The sequence below is a fragment of the Halyomorpha halys genome, unplaced genomic scaffold, assembly GCF_000696795.3.
Source record: "Halyomorpha halys isolate HHAL.00 unplaced genomic scaffold, Hhal_1.1 Scaffold58.1, whole genome shotgun sequence".
NCBI classification, from domain to species: domain Eukaryota; kingdom Metazoa; phylum Arthropoda; class Insecta; order Hemiptera; family Pentatomidae; genus Halyomorpha; species Halyomorpha halys.
This window is the reverse complement of record NW_027110919.1, coordinates 1,855,313-1,869,320: the sequence shown is the minus strand read 5'-3', so window position 1 is coordinate 1,869,320 and position 14,008 is coordinate 1,855,313. Positions and strand designations below refer to the sequence as shown.

The 14,008-nt window shown below is 32.3% G+C and overlaps 2 protein-coding genes across 3 annotated transcripts in view; both read right to left on the bottom strand.

Moving 5' to 3' along the window:
- The window catches only part of RapGAP1 (Rap GTPase activating protein 1), a gene marked incomplete at its 5' end in the record, with an annotated part of 482,599 nt that overhangs the window by 77,481 nt on the left and 391,110 nt on the right, over positions 1–14,008 (bottom strand).
- LOC106692495 (protein rolling stone) lies at positions 12,063–13,139 on the bottom strand. The gene has a single exon (XM_014438472.2). It carries the CDS (start codon positions 13,122–13,124, stop codon positions 12,114–12,116), a length of 1,011 nt encoding a protein of 336 aa, XP_014293958.2. The 5' UTR covers positions 13,125–13,139; the 3' UTR covers positions 12,063–12,113.

Here is a 14,008-nt window from a genome sequence, read left to right as displayed (position 1 = left end):
TATTTGCATAGTAGTGAAAATATATATTTTTTTTAGGACCAGAATTAAATTGAATACGAAATTAGACCCAGCAGATGGAGAACATCTTCCTATTTAAATTTTCTTTTTCCGCCGGGCATCCCATCCTTAATTTCTTCTTCCATGGGTAATTATGTACCGGCTGCGTTCAGTTGGTTTTTCTAAACATTTCCTTAAGTATAACTGTAAGCTCTATATTTGTTACTCTACAAATATTGCGCTAAAAATAAGAATAATAAAACTAGAAGGTTCTATTCCGATATAAACGAAGATTTTCCCAACAAGTTCCTAGAGTCTATGCTACAGTAAAATTTTCTCAGCAGCATATTCATGAACCATGGAGTAAAGAATAAAAATAATTTTAGTATATCTGTGTATTAGTACTTACAAATAATGTAACGACTTACACACTGTATTAGTGATCATTATATTTCAAAAACGATAATCTCTGTTATTCCTCTTAAACCTAAGGAGAAACAGAGCCTCATTCTTTTAAAAAATAAGATATCGCATAAAATATTGGGACCGATAAAGAAACGGAAGAATTTAGTCGGCGAACTAAGGAAACTGCACCCGATGAATATAATCCAACATAGTGGTGAATAAGATGGACGAGTAAGGTTATAGAACTTACTAATGCACGGATCCATTAAAGGTTAAACGTTTATGTTTAATAAATTAAATGTTTATGCACGACGGGTAGACCGAAACGTAGGTGAGAGGATCGTGTCTTGGATGATCTTATAGATTTGGGTTCGGAAGGACCTCACAGGACAAATGTATACAGACAACAAATGGTGGTATCAGCAGTGAACCCGAAGGTTTCTTGTATGACCAAATATACAAGTCATACCGGTCATTTGTAATCCTACAAGTTACCGACCTATTCTAACCAGAGTGGGAGGGTCATGTTTTTATTCCGTGGGACCACTACGAAATAAAAGTCACCAACCCCCCAGAATGGTAAGGTGACACCTCAACTCCATCGGTTACAACGGTTAGGGTGAAAGAAAACCTAGGACGGAACTTCCTACTAGTCTACATAATAAAAGCAATTAGCATGTATCTGTCGTCGGTGCTGCAAGTAATGTGTAACCTCAGTCCTTTGTCCACTTCTTAAGTTATATCAATAGAAAATGTTTGATTATTTTTTTAATATTTGTTAAGTTTTAAAAAATTAGGTGTATAAAAATAATACTAAATTACTAACAAATTAATAAGTTAACGCTATATAAATTGAGAAAAGGTGAGGAGAGAGAAATAAACAATACTAAAACCGTTCTCAGAACAGGACCCCCTCCCCTTTAGTATACATATAAAATTGGAAGATATATATGCTACGTTTTAATTAAGAGAATATTGATGAGAGCAGAAGCAATACCAAAAATATAACTGTTGCAGAGAGTAGAGAATTTCCAGTACATTATTAAACACATAACGTTCAGTAAGCCAATAGAAGTTTAATTTCAGAGACAGCTGGAGCAAACAATCGAGACAAACTAAGCTTGCAACAGAGACACTCCTATTACTCACCGGCGTTAGATAACGACTCAGTCGTGCCAGAAGAAATAACAGATTCTCATGGTCTACTTTTTACTTTCGAAACCTTTTGAGGAAGAATACTTCACTGTTTTCAGCTCTTTGTTGAGACTTACACGGCATTAAAGAGGCGCCTAAGAGGCCTTCAAGTTCCAAACACTTTACCGATAATTATCGAGAAAGTGAAAATTGGTGATTAGGAGAAACCGAAAAATTAACGAGGAGATGAGTTCACATCTCATCAACTAATTAGGCACGTGATCCTCGACGGAATATTGTAGATAGCTAATTAATACGTCGATAACGCAGTCTGGAATTATAGTTTTAACACATAGAATTATTTTACTAAACAATCCGCTCTCCTTTGTGCAACTAATTTTACAACGCTTTTTAGACTCAAAGTACACGCAACAAATTTCATCAACAAAGCTTTCACGCTGAGTTAGGTCCAGTCCGAACTTATGCAACATGCTCTTCTGATCTCGGCGTGATGACCTTATGCAAATGTGAACCAGTGCTTTTAAACAACATGTGGGGTACAGGAGCTTTTACTGACTAAAGTAAAAAGAAGTTTGGCACGAGCTATGTATAAACTATATGAATCACCTCTCAACTTCCTATTTTCATTTAAGTGAGTAAAAGTATTTATTTAAAAATAAATTAAGGAGAAGTATTGCGAATTTCGGAAAATTAAGTATCCGATGTTTTAACGGCAAGTATACGCGGTCAATTTTTAAAAATGAATCATACACGATATAAAGATTATGAATTTCAAGGTAGATCTATAACTGGAATGTTACAGAAACTTCATCTTCAAAATCGATTAACCTAAAGAACCATTTCACGATTTTTTTCATCATTTCTTCGAAAAACAGGTCTTGAAGTTTTGATTAAATTCGTTTAGTAAAAGGAAAATTAAATTGTTGTTAATAGCAGCAGGTTTAATCCTCATTGAAATAGTTTAAAAGGGCTTTGATGCCGGATTTTAAAAATAGCAGTCTCTAATTTTTTTTTCTATTTCTATTTTAATTTGAAATAATTAACCATCTCTGGTGGCTCATTATTTATATTAATTATTTACCATTGTTAGAATTATTAAAAATATGGATGAATATAAACCATGGAGTAATTTGATATTTTAATAAAGTAGCACTACTTTTCCACGTTTAAAATAATTTCCAGAAGTAAAAGTAATAATATGGATGTATGGCCTATCGTTGGAAATCAAAATATATATAAAATTAGATTATATATACATAAAGTGGAAGAAGGTAATGGATAATGAAAAGAAATGAGTAAATGAAATAAATATTTTCGTGTTTCCATGGATAGTATATTCAGTTTTTTAAAAAAAATAGTTTATTGCTTTTTAAAAAATTAATTTAAATTTGCAGAAATACAAATGAATAATAAACAGTAAGAGTTAACGAAGTCCTATATCCTATTTCCATTGAAACAAATGTAATGAAAAATTAGTTTGTATTAAACAATAGATTTGTTATCTGATTTATTAAAATATAAATAAATAATAATGTGCAGTAATGTTTTCTCACAACTTATAATTATTATTTTTATTTTACATAAGTAAAATTAATGTTATTTCTTATTCGTAGTATAACAAAATAATTTATATTTATATAAATAAGTATGTATGCAGGTAACTGAAATATTAACTCTAATTAGTTTTTGCGGCACATTTCAAGTTATAAACTAGCTTTTATCATGTATTTCAGTAATTTCACAGGAACAGAAGTAATTGCTCATATATTAGAACAGTTATAACTAATAATAACAAGTTTATGGACTATAAAAACCCTTCTAGGTTTAATCTCTTGCTCATTAAAATATCTTATAGGCAACTAAATTTTATTTAATGACAATTCCAGATTGTTAGGAATCACAAGCTCTTTAACGACCCCTATAGCATGTCCTCTAGCAATGAACCCATTTTTTATTTAGTATTTATGTTCTGTTGATCAAAGAAATGCATTTGAACAATATAAAACATGTTCAGAACCAAAAAACTTTATTTGATGATTTTGAGAGATTTCAATATTTTATGGTGTACTAAAAGCGAAATTTAATTCCATTCCCTTCTATCACGAACAAATTTTTTGCATGATGTGTAATGGTAATTTTCTAGCAAAAAAATCATGGAAATTATTTACAGCTCCTGGAGTACTCAACTAATTAATTTCAAACTTTAATGATATCAAAAGGAAGTTAAAATTTACCAAATCTAACTCTAACAGTATTGATACAATGGGCATGTGTCAAACTCAGCCTATAACTTATAAAAAAAAATTGTATAATAAAATAACACAGATTTTAGCAACTTTAATATTTTATATGACATAAAGAATGTGAAAAAAAAATAACAACACCGTTATGTGTACAATAAATTCATATATTGATTTAAGAAACAATAAATATAAAATAATAATAAAACAATAAATAATTAAAGAGCTTGATTATTAACTATTGTGAATAGCAAACTTTGAAGTACTTACTTACACTTATCATTATATTATTCTAATAAGTCTTTTTCAAAATAAAAAGGTACAGATCGTAAGAAACGAAAAAAAAATATATAGTTTGTTTTTCCTTTTTTCTTTTAAATATGTTCTTAACTACGTATTTTCTGTAACATAAAATACACGTATAGGTGAAAGTAGGACAAAAATGGATAAAGTTTCCCATCATCCAACTTTTTTTTTATCATATCTTCTCCTCGATTTCATCGTCTTTCTCAAACGTACCGTATAATGTTTATCTTTTTTTTTATTATTCCTTCTCCTGGAGGATATAGACTCCGATGCGGACGTTATAAGAAAAAGAAGCGTGAAAACAATAGGGTCGGCTCAACGATCGAGTCCAGAGATTGTATGTGCGTGGAAATAATGAAAATCTAAAAGCCCTTCCCCTCTCTTTCCAGACCGGCACAAAAGGCCCCTGATGGAAAAAAGGAGAGTTTTCACTATAGAGATGGAAATTCATCCGCACCAACCAGGTTTAGCATAGGTTTGTTTGGTCTGGATGGCTCATGAACCAAGCAATTTCCTTCTCTATGTTAGTAGTATAAAAAGAAAATATGTATGTATTTTCAAAATTTAATTATTTATTGCTATTCACAACTGTACATTATAATACATTTGGTAAATTTGATTTCAGTTAAAATGGAGTGTTACAGGTGTGTAGAGAAACTAACCATCGGAAGCACTCTAATGACGTCTTACAATAGCAGGTCTCGGCTATTAAAAATATCAATAATAAATGTAGGCTTAAAAGGGCTTAATATTTGTAAGCCGTGTTGGAACAGAAAGAAATTTAGAACATTTCGAAATTGAATGTAAAAAAAAGCTAAATTATTTTAGTTGGCAATACAGTTATGATAATGATAAAAATGGACCGAGTATTTTAATTATTTTAAATTACATTTTTTATTTTTAATAAACATAATAGAAGTCATGCACCAATATAAACAATAATTACAACCCACTAATGTAATTTAATTAACAACTTAATCTGCACACAATAAAACACTTTTAGAACCCGAATTATAACGATAATGTGAACAAATTAAAAAAATAAAATAAATATAGGTAGACCACACCGACATTTAAAAAAAAAATAAAAACACTGCAATTCAAGGAATTCAAGGCAGGGCTTATCAATTGTCACCGTTGTAAAAAGACAAAATAAAATTTATAGCCTTTTTTGCGGCTGTTTACGGAGAAACATGATGGGAAGAGAGAAAGAAAGATTTTTCAGAGAGAAAAACAAAGTAAAGATAAGTACGGGATGGGAAGAACAAAAACGGGCGAGGTGTAACAAACAAAAAACCGAAAAAGAAAAGCTGCCACAGCTGTTAGATATAGGAACACCCCTGACAGATATATGCCTCATATACCGCTCTCTCTGTTTTATTCTTGGTCTATTTTCGAACAAGGAGATTGAAAAGGAAAGTATTTCTGAACAAGAGATATGACCGACTTGAGCCAATGAAGAACTTTTATCGTCTTTAAACGTCAAACAAATACTTTTGTCAGTAGACAAAGTTCGATTTATTTTCGAACCGAGAACGTAAATAGGTTATTTATTCATTTTCAAGGAATAATAAATATAGTATTAATAGAATGTATACTTTTTCAAAATCGATAAAAAGAAAAACGTATATATTTTGTTAACTACATCCAACCTTAGATAAGTGGAAACTAATCCAACTCTCAGGCCGTGTTTCGTGAAACAGTACGCAACCCACTTGGGAGACAGAGGATGGAATTCTAAGCGGCTGTGTTGTTAGTCAGTGGAGGAACTGTCTCGCTCTTTGAGTGGCTTCTCTGTGTAAGTCGATTGGAAGGCAGCGTCAGGCCTCTCTTGTCAATTACAGTTTACGGTTAGTTAGCGCAATTGTTCAACTGAAATAGGGCAATTATTCAAAACCAAAAAGAAAAATCAAGTATTTTACTAGAATTTTTTTCCTACATTATTGACGACACAATAGTGTTTCAGATTCGAATAAACTGAGTATCCACACAACCATAGACGCTCAAGGCAATCACAGATAATCTATTGTTTGTCGGTTAAAATGATTTAGCACCCTTTTGAACTTCAATTAAGACAAGTGAGACGTATTAACTATTAGGTTACAAACAGCCATTTTTCTTTTTTCAATTACAAAGCTATTGGGTGTAAAATTGATACACATGTTAGTAGGAGGAAAACTAAATTTTGTTAATTTTCTAAAATATTTACATTACTCTAACCATTGAATATTTTTCTAATTTTCTGAATGATGGCCACTTCGATGGTGAGAGCTTTGGTGTGACCATGGGATTGACCAGTTCCCCGTCATATCCTCGAGAAAGCGTTAAACCCCACCTTGTCATAGGAGCTAAATCGCATTCTACGTTTTTGCAAGTTTTTTTTATTATAAAGTACCTATTAGAATTTATGACTATCCCACCAGGAATAAAGTCCGCTAAAATTCAAACAAATACAGCCTACTAGTAAATTAATAGCATCTGTGTTTTGAAATAGAAAGATGATCACTTTTCGATTTCAAAATTTGGTCGGTTGTATTTTTTGGTAGGACCACAACAATCGTGGAACATTATGGAACACTTCATATCCTCTGGTCCTAGCACCCAACAAGTATCCCTCAACTCAAGAGAAGAAAGTTGATGTTCGTGGTTCTTTCAAGGACATGGCGGGGAACAGGTAAGACGTGGCCATAATAAAGCGTCTTCCAAACTACACCGACAGGAATAGAACCAATTAGGTTGAAAAATAGATCTTTAAAATGATGGAAACAATATTATAGAAAATAAATATAATTTATTATTCAAAAAAAAAACTTTTAGGAAAACATTTACTGATGTCTTATAACAAATAAAATCAATTACTTTACAGACTGAATAGTTCACTTGGTTAAAGAAGACCCTGAGGAAAATCCATTATTCAATTATGACAATTATTCCAACAATAGCTTAAATACCGCCCTAAATTATCACAAGACAATAATATAGGACACCATTGTAGAGACTCCGTAGGTGAGAACTTAGATCCTGGGAACAAAGACTTGGCCAGGATACAATATACAATAGCCTTGGGAGATGGTGCGGTCAGCTACTATACCTTTCCGATAAAGGAAATATTACATTCAATTGCAATGGATTGGAAATGGGCTCTGTGAACTATAGAATGGGATATGATAGGCTGAATAAATTTGGGAGTATAAATTTCGTTAAGCTAAATCTCAAGTGTTTTTTTTTTATTTCTCTAAGTAACTAAGGTTAAAGTAGTAATTTATTACTTTAATGTTTCTTTTTTTCTATTTTAGGCTTTAAAAAAAGCACAAACATTAAAAAAAAAAAAGTATACTTTTAAATAGAATATTAAGGTTGACAGTTGAGAAAGCACCTAGGTAAACAGAAATAAGTTTTTCTAGATATCGAAGTATGAAACTTTTAAACTTCATTTAAAAACCAAAATAAAATTTATGGATAATATACAGATCTTGAACGACACCTTTATAAAACATGTAAAAATATTATTTTTTATAAAAATGATGATTCTCCTTAATTTCCAAGACAGCCATTCCTATTTGGGATCTAGAGGAATTCACACACCAACTCGACAGCTCCAGATAAGGTGATGCTAGCGGTTCTGCCCCCAGGCTGCTAAAAGCATACTTCTGCCAGGTACTACAGAAAAGGAACCCAAAAGGTCAGCATTGCTTCCATTTAAAATGCCTCTTGCATATGCATATTGCAAATGGAGGAGGGGTGTAGTGCTTCAACTTCAGGGACTTACAAGTCCCTACATTTCACCAAGATTCAGACGTTTCTACAATGGACACGATTCATGAAGGCTCATCAGTAATCATCTATGAAGAAAATTATTATTCTAATTTAAAAAAAAAATAGTTATAGTTAGCTCTGACATATAAAGTTTGTTTAAATATTTATTCAAATACAAAACTGTAACAAAGCTACGTATGTAAATGTGCAATTAATATAACATTACTGTATTATTACATGGCAATGAGTTTCAAGTAATATTAAGAGGTCTTTATGCCAACTTCTTTTCAGACATCCTGAAGGGTCATGATAACAGAATAGAATGACTGAAGCGAACTAGCGGATTTGAGTGAGAAAGTTTATAAATACATGAAGAATATTTCTCATGGACGAGATTTGCTACACATGAAGATTTCCAAAAATAATTTTACTAGAGATAAAATAAGAGGCATTAAGAAAATTGATTGAGAATAACAGATTGGTAAGAAATTAACAAATATTCTTAAAAAAAATAAAATAATACGATGCCTAGTGTATTTAATACAAAATTGAAATTAAAAAAATAAATAATAGAATTTATTATCATACATAAACGATAAACTACTATTGTATTGTTTAAAAAATGCTTTTAATCACCCAATTCTCCATCCCTTTATCCTTGCTTCCATACAACAAATATTTGTTTAACTTACAAATATTTTAAGCCTTGTAAAATTATTAAACCTTTAATAATAAATTTTGTATTGATATAACTATACGGTTGTATTGATATGACTATACAAGTAAAAGTTTCAACAATTTGATGTTTAAATAAGCTATAAATGGACACGGAGCAAGGGTTATACAGTAACTGCAATAGTGATGCCAGAACCACACAGACTGTTTAACTATATATATCCATAAGTAAGATTTACATAACTTGACTCTATCCAGCAAAATATATAATAATTTTTTACATTTAATAACGTTACGATAATTTGTACATTTTTGGTAGAAAGGGGATCAAACATCTTTTAGGAGGAGGCTACTCAAAGTCAAAATATCCACTTATAGAAAAAACTAAGTTCGTATTGTATTGTTCCTACATTTTTGTTGGAAAAAAAAAATCATTTTTCAATTCTTCATTCCTATTTAAATGTTCAACCCTAACTCAATGTAGAATTTTAAGCTAAAGTTCATTACATTCACAGTATTGTCCTACTTAAAAACTAACTATTGATACAAAATTTCACATAATTTGATCTAAGGGCCACCATTAGCCCTTAAATCAAATTATGTGAGTAGGATACAAATAAATTTATCACCATTAGTACCATCACAAACTCCAAATCAGTGTTCGACGTTCCATACAGCGCAAAAATAATAGGAAACATCACAATAACATTTGTAAGTTTAAGAGCATCGTTAAGCTCAAAATGCAAGATAAAAGCATAAAATCCTCAAGTAATAAAAGTAAAAACAAATCTGATCTTACTACCCTGATTATATATCCTTAATAACTGCATTATTATACATTCGATGCATTTAAAAAAATACGCGTTAGGGATTCCCAAATATTTTACTACAATAATCGTTTCTTGGAAGGTAGTCTATGAAAAATGTTGGGAAACTTTTGTGAAAACTAGGAAAGAGAAGAACGACCGTAAGGTTCGTTAGGCGATGTAATTGGATGACCGCAGCACCCCATAAAAATAATGATCAGAACTTGTTCACTCATAACTTCCCTTAGAGTTCTATAGCTAGAATTCTAAACATCTAACTTCTTCATTAATACATCATATGTTACTATATATGTATTTATTTATAAACTTTTATATTATTTAAGTTATACGAAGTGCATATAAGTTATAAATGAGTTTTCAACATAAAAAACAGTATATCAAATTATTATTATTACACAATGAGTTATCATTTAAATTATTTATTATATATTAATATTTGACTTAACTTTCTGAAAGTATTAATATATGGATGGTCCTCTAAAATAAGTATAAAAACAGTCTTACTTGTCAAACCTCTAAAATAAGTATCAAAACAGTCTTACTTGTCAAACCTCTAAAATAAGTATCAAAACAGTCTTACTTGTCAAACCTCTAAAATAAGTATAAAAACAGTCTTACTTGTCAAACCTCTAAAATAAGTATCAAAACAGTCTTACTTGTCAAACCTCTAAAATAAGTATAAAAACAGTGTTACTTGTCAAACCTCTAAAATAAGTATAAAAACAGTCTTACATGTCAAACCTCTAAAATAAGTATAAAAACAGTCTTACTTGTCAAGGCATGGAAACTCGGGAGGAGTATTAAAGTTGATTTGACGGAAACCACAACGAGCAGTATTAAATGTTGAAAAAAAAAAAAGTTCCAAGATGCGTTCTAAAGAAAATGTTCAAGGGCGAACAATGATTTCCTTAACTTTTTGTTGTAATGGTCAAATAAACTTTGGTTTGGACTTTAGTATCCACAATTTACTTAGCACAGATGGCAAACTTAACCCTACGAAAGTAAAACAGCGTGTTATTTTAGTAATTAATTAATGTTTTAAAATTTTCTAGTTAAATTCTAGAATTAAATATATTTAAAAACATCATCAAGAAATAAAACTTATCCCCTCTATTGTTAGTGGAGGAAAGGATGAAATCTCCAGGGCCCGAACTTTTGAGAGGTAAAAAATGTATAGTGTCATAAAATTAGTTGAACAAATATAATTAAATAAAAAAAAAATTTCAGTATGCAATATATTTCTTATAATCTGGAAGTGCAATTTATAAATACGAATTTCTTTAGTAATTATTTATTAATATATTAATAATGCATTAATTGATATTATATTCAATGAAGAAAAATGTGCCAGCGGCTAAAACGTTGGCTTGAGACTCGATCGCTCATCTTCTCACACAAAAGTAGGAAAGAAGTGTGTTATGAATAATTATTCTTGCAAACATAAAAGAACTCAACTTCAGACTGTCGGAGACTTAGTTTTTGTTGTAAATTTAACATAAGCAAATTATCCGAAAACCTTATTATTATAAGCACTTATTAATGACAGATAAATACAAAAATGCAAAGTGGGTCGGAAATACAGCTTTTTCAATTATTTTAAAACATGGTGGTTGCCTTTGTGATTTCCAGACTTGGAAACATAATGGGATTCGTATGGATATAAAAAACCTAAGGTAGCTAGTGGATATACTGAACGTATCCATGATATAGGAACGCAAAAAACAACCAATACAAATACAGAAAAAAATGGTTCCCAAACGATTACGATACCCTTTTTCACTATGGATGTGAAGGTAATTTTCCAATATTCAAAAGATAAAAAAAAGTACAACAAAATGTCAGGAGAAACGATCTAGAAAGGAAATTGACCAATTTGTAAGAAATGGGAAACCATTAAATTATAAAAATTGAGTGGTGACGAATACAGGGCCTTCCCCCTCCTAACCCTCAGGGGCAACCGCATAATACTATCTCAGTTCGTTTTATTTCCCTCAGTCCACTTCAATCCTCTTTGGGTTCCGGCCCGATGTGAAGCAATTACTTTACTGCTCCTATGAGCTGGTTATGTTTAACCTCCTTTGAGGATGCATTCCATTTATGTCGGAACTTCATCAACTAATGGTTTGCCTATTTTCGATGTGTTTTTCTCATACGGAATTCATTAAGGGAATATTATAGCCATGGATTCTTTACATACGGTAATGCTATTCAACATAATAACTTTATGCTACTGACTAAGATGTATAGAGATGAAATGGGAAGGATATATAAACAGAATTAACAATGGTACCTCAGGGGAGAGGGTGATGGTAGGCTGAGTCTATTAATTAACAAAATTGACTCAGTTTCCACTTAAGACTTTGACCCATTAACACCAGGTAAAAGCCACATATTAATTATACATCTACTACAAGTGAAACAGATGTACGTTAGTTTATATAATCAAAGGATAAATAAACCGATGATAATTATTTTTTTCATAATAAAAACTATTAACACTTCGATAACGAGTGATAACGTTGGAAAAGGTTATATTAGTGAGGAGTATGCTGGGGAAACACCAAGACACTAGGAACAGTTTTTGGTTTGTTACGAATCATGAGTACGTAACATGAGATAATTCACAAACGAGATCACACTAGTTAGTTTCATATATGATGCCTTTAATAAAAATAAATCAATTTAAAATCAAACAATACAATTGTGGAAGCAGGTTATACAATTTATTTAAATAGATGTTGTATTCAAGCAGCTAAATGTGAACTATAATGTAGGTGGGTTTGAGCCTGGCAGCGACACTGCTCCTCAGGTTGGCCACGAACCAGACCAAGAGGAACATGAAGATGAGGATGCACATCCCGATGACAGCGAAGGACATTGCGTCCATTGGCTGGCTCCAGTCCAGAATCTTGTAGACGTATGCATCCCCCTTGGCGTTAGTGCCCCCGCCGTAATGGTAGGCCACCGTGAACATGGTGTACACAGAGCCGAAGCAGAGAGGAAACGCAATGTCCAAGAGGTAGACCGGGTGGGCCACCAATAGCAGGTCCAACAGCATTACTACCGAGTTGATGCCGTGAGAAGTGATCTTGGCCAGTGTCAGCTTGTCAGCTCCTCGGTCGTAGATGAAGATCCAATACACAAAGGAAACGGCGAGGGCCAGAGACACGGAGGTGGCGTGGTGTGCCCCATAGAGGGACACAAGCTGAGGGGATATGGTCCTATGGGGCTCGTTGGAGCGGTAGCCCATGGTGACAATGGCCGCGCCTATTGCCGCCTGGTAGAGGTGGAAGCATTGCGCCCATGTGGTCATGTAGATGTAGCACTTGAGGGCGTAGTCGACGGGGCAGGTCACGAGGGAGAGGACAAGACATACCAGCAGTACCGCGAAGTGTGCCCACCTGTAGGCCAAGTAGCAGGTGCTGGGCTGCTCCGAGCAGTGCTCCCACTGCCCCTTCAGGTACAGCCACAGTTCGCTTCGTCTGTTCCATCTTGTCCGCGGGCGAGGGTAATCGTTATCTTCTTCGACGCTGAAGTTAGAAAAGCAGTCCTCCCTCAGGATCTTGACAGGCAGGTGCAGTGGTCTTGTTAGCGAGTCAATTACCATAATTTTAGTTCTGTCTGAATTATAACGCCATAACCTACTTTTCTCCGATAAACTAAAGCACATACAACAGTCAGGTAACATGTAATGGTAATGCTGTAACCTCTCGAATGAGAAATCATATGTTATAAATGCATGAGGTTGTGCTCCAAGCTTCATGTGACCAAGATAGAGATGAATCGATTCTTAAGTCCAACTGCTAATTTAATTTCATCTTCCACACAATTCTCTTATATCTTCTTTCGTATAAATCACCAATAAATAAATAATACGTTGTTGAATACAACGAAACTGTATATTTGACAGTCCTTTGAAATGTTAAGCGGATTTTGAAGCTAACGAATGGCCTGCGGTTTCCGCTCCATGGGTAGCTTTATCTCGCCTTCCGTTAGTTTGCTTTAGTCTCTTCAAATTTATTACGAACAACGTTTGCCGGCCATTTTAGAATGAGTTTAAAACAAGAAGTAGAAATACCAGAAGAAAAAAATCTAAACTGAAATGTACAATGATATTATTTTTATTGATAGAATCTCAAATTCAGAAAAAATACATTCATGATCATGGGGTTAAGAAAAATTTTAAATTGTAATAAAATAGTGTATTATTCAAAAAACATCATAATGATATGATTATAAACTGAAAATACATAAAGTTTAAACTGCGAATTACTATTTTAGAAGTATACGCCTTCATTGTCCTTGAAAATATTGCTTACTCATGTCAATGTATTGTTTGTAGTCACCTTCCAATCATTGAAATTAACTTCTGCATAATCTTTGTCTGCCAGTTCATAACAGATAATGATTATTTATTGTTTAAATAAATTTTTTAAATATTTTAAAAAATATTAATATTTTTTTACCTTTGTAAATTTGGATACATTTTCATACAAAAAAACTTAATTAAGTAATTACTAACAAGACTAATAAAACCAATGGTAGCCAACGAATTTTGGATTCCGGTCAAAGAAATTTGGTCTTCACTTGACTTCACTTTATCAGTGATCAGATAAAACGTTAGTTACAAATTGTAAGAAATAATTT

Bases quoted from the DNA above. Each gene is read 5' to 3' on its own strand.
- LOC106692495 (XM_014438472.2), bottom strand. From the start codon at position 13,124: ATGAAGCTTGGAGCACAACCTCATGCATTTATAACATATGATTTCTCA.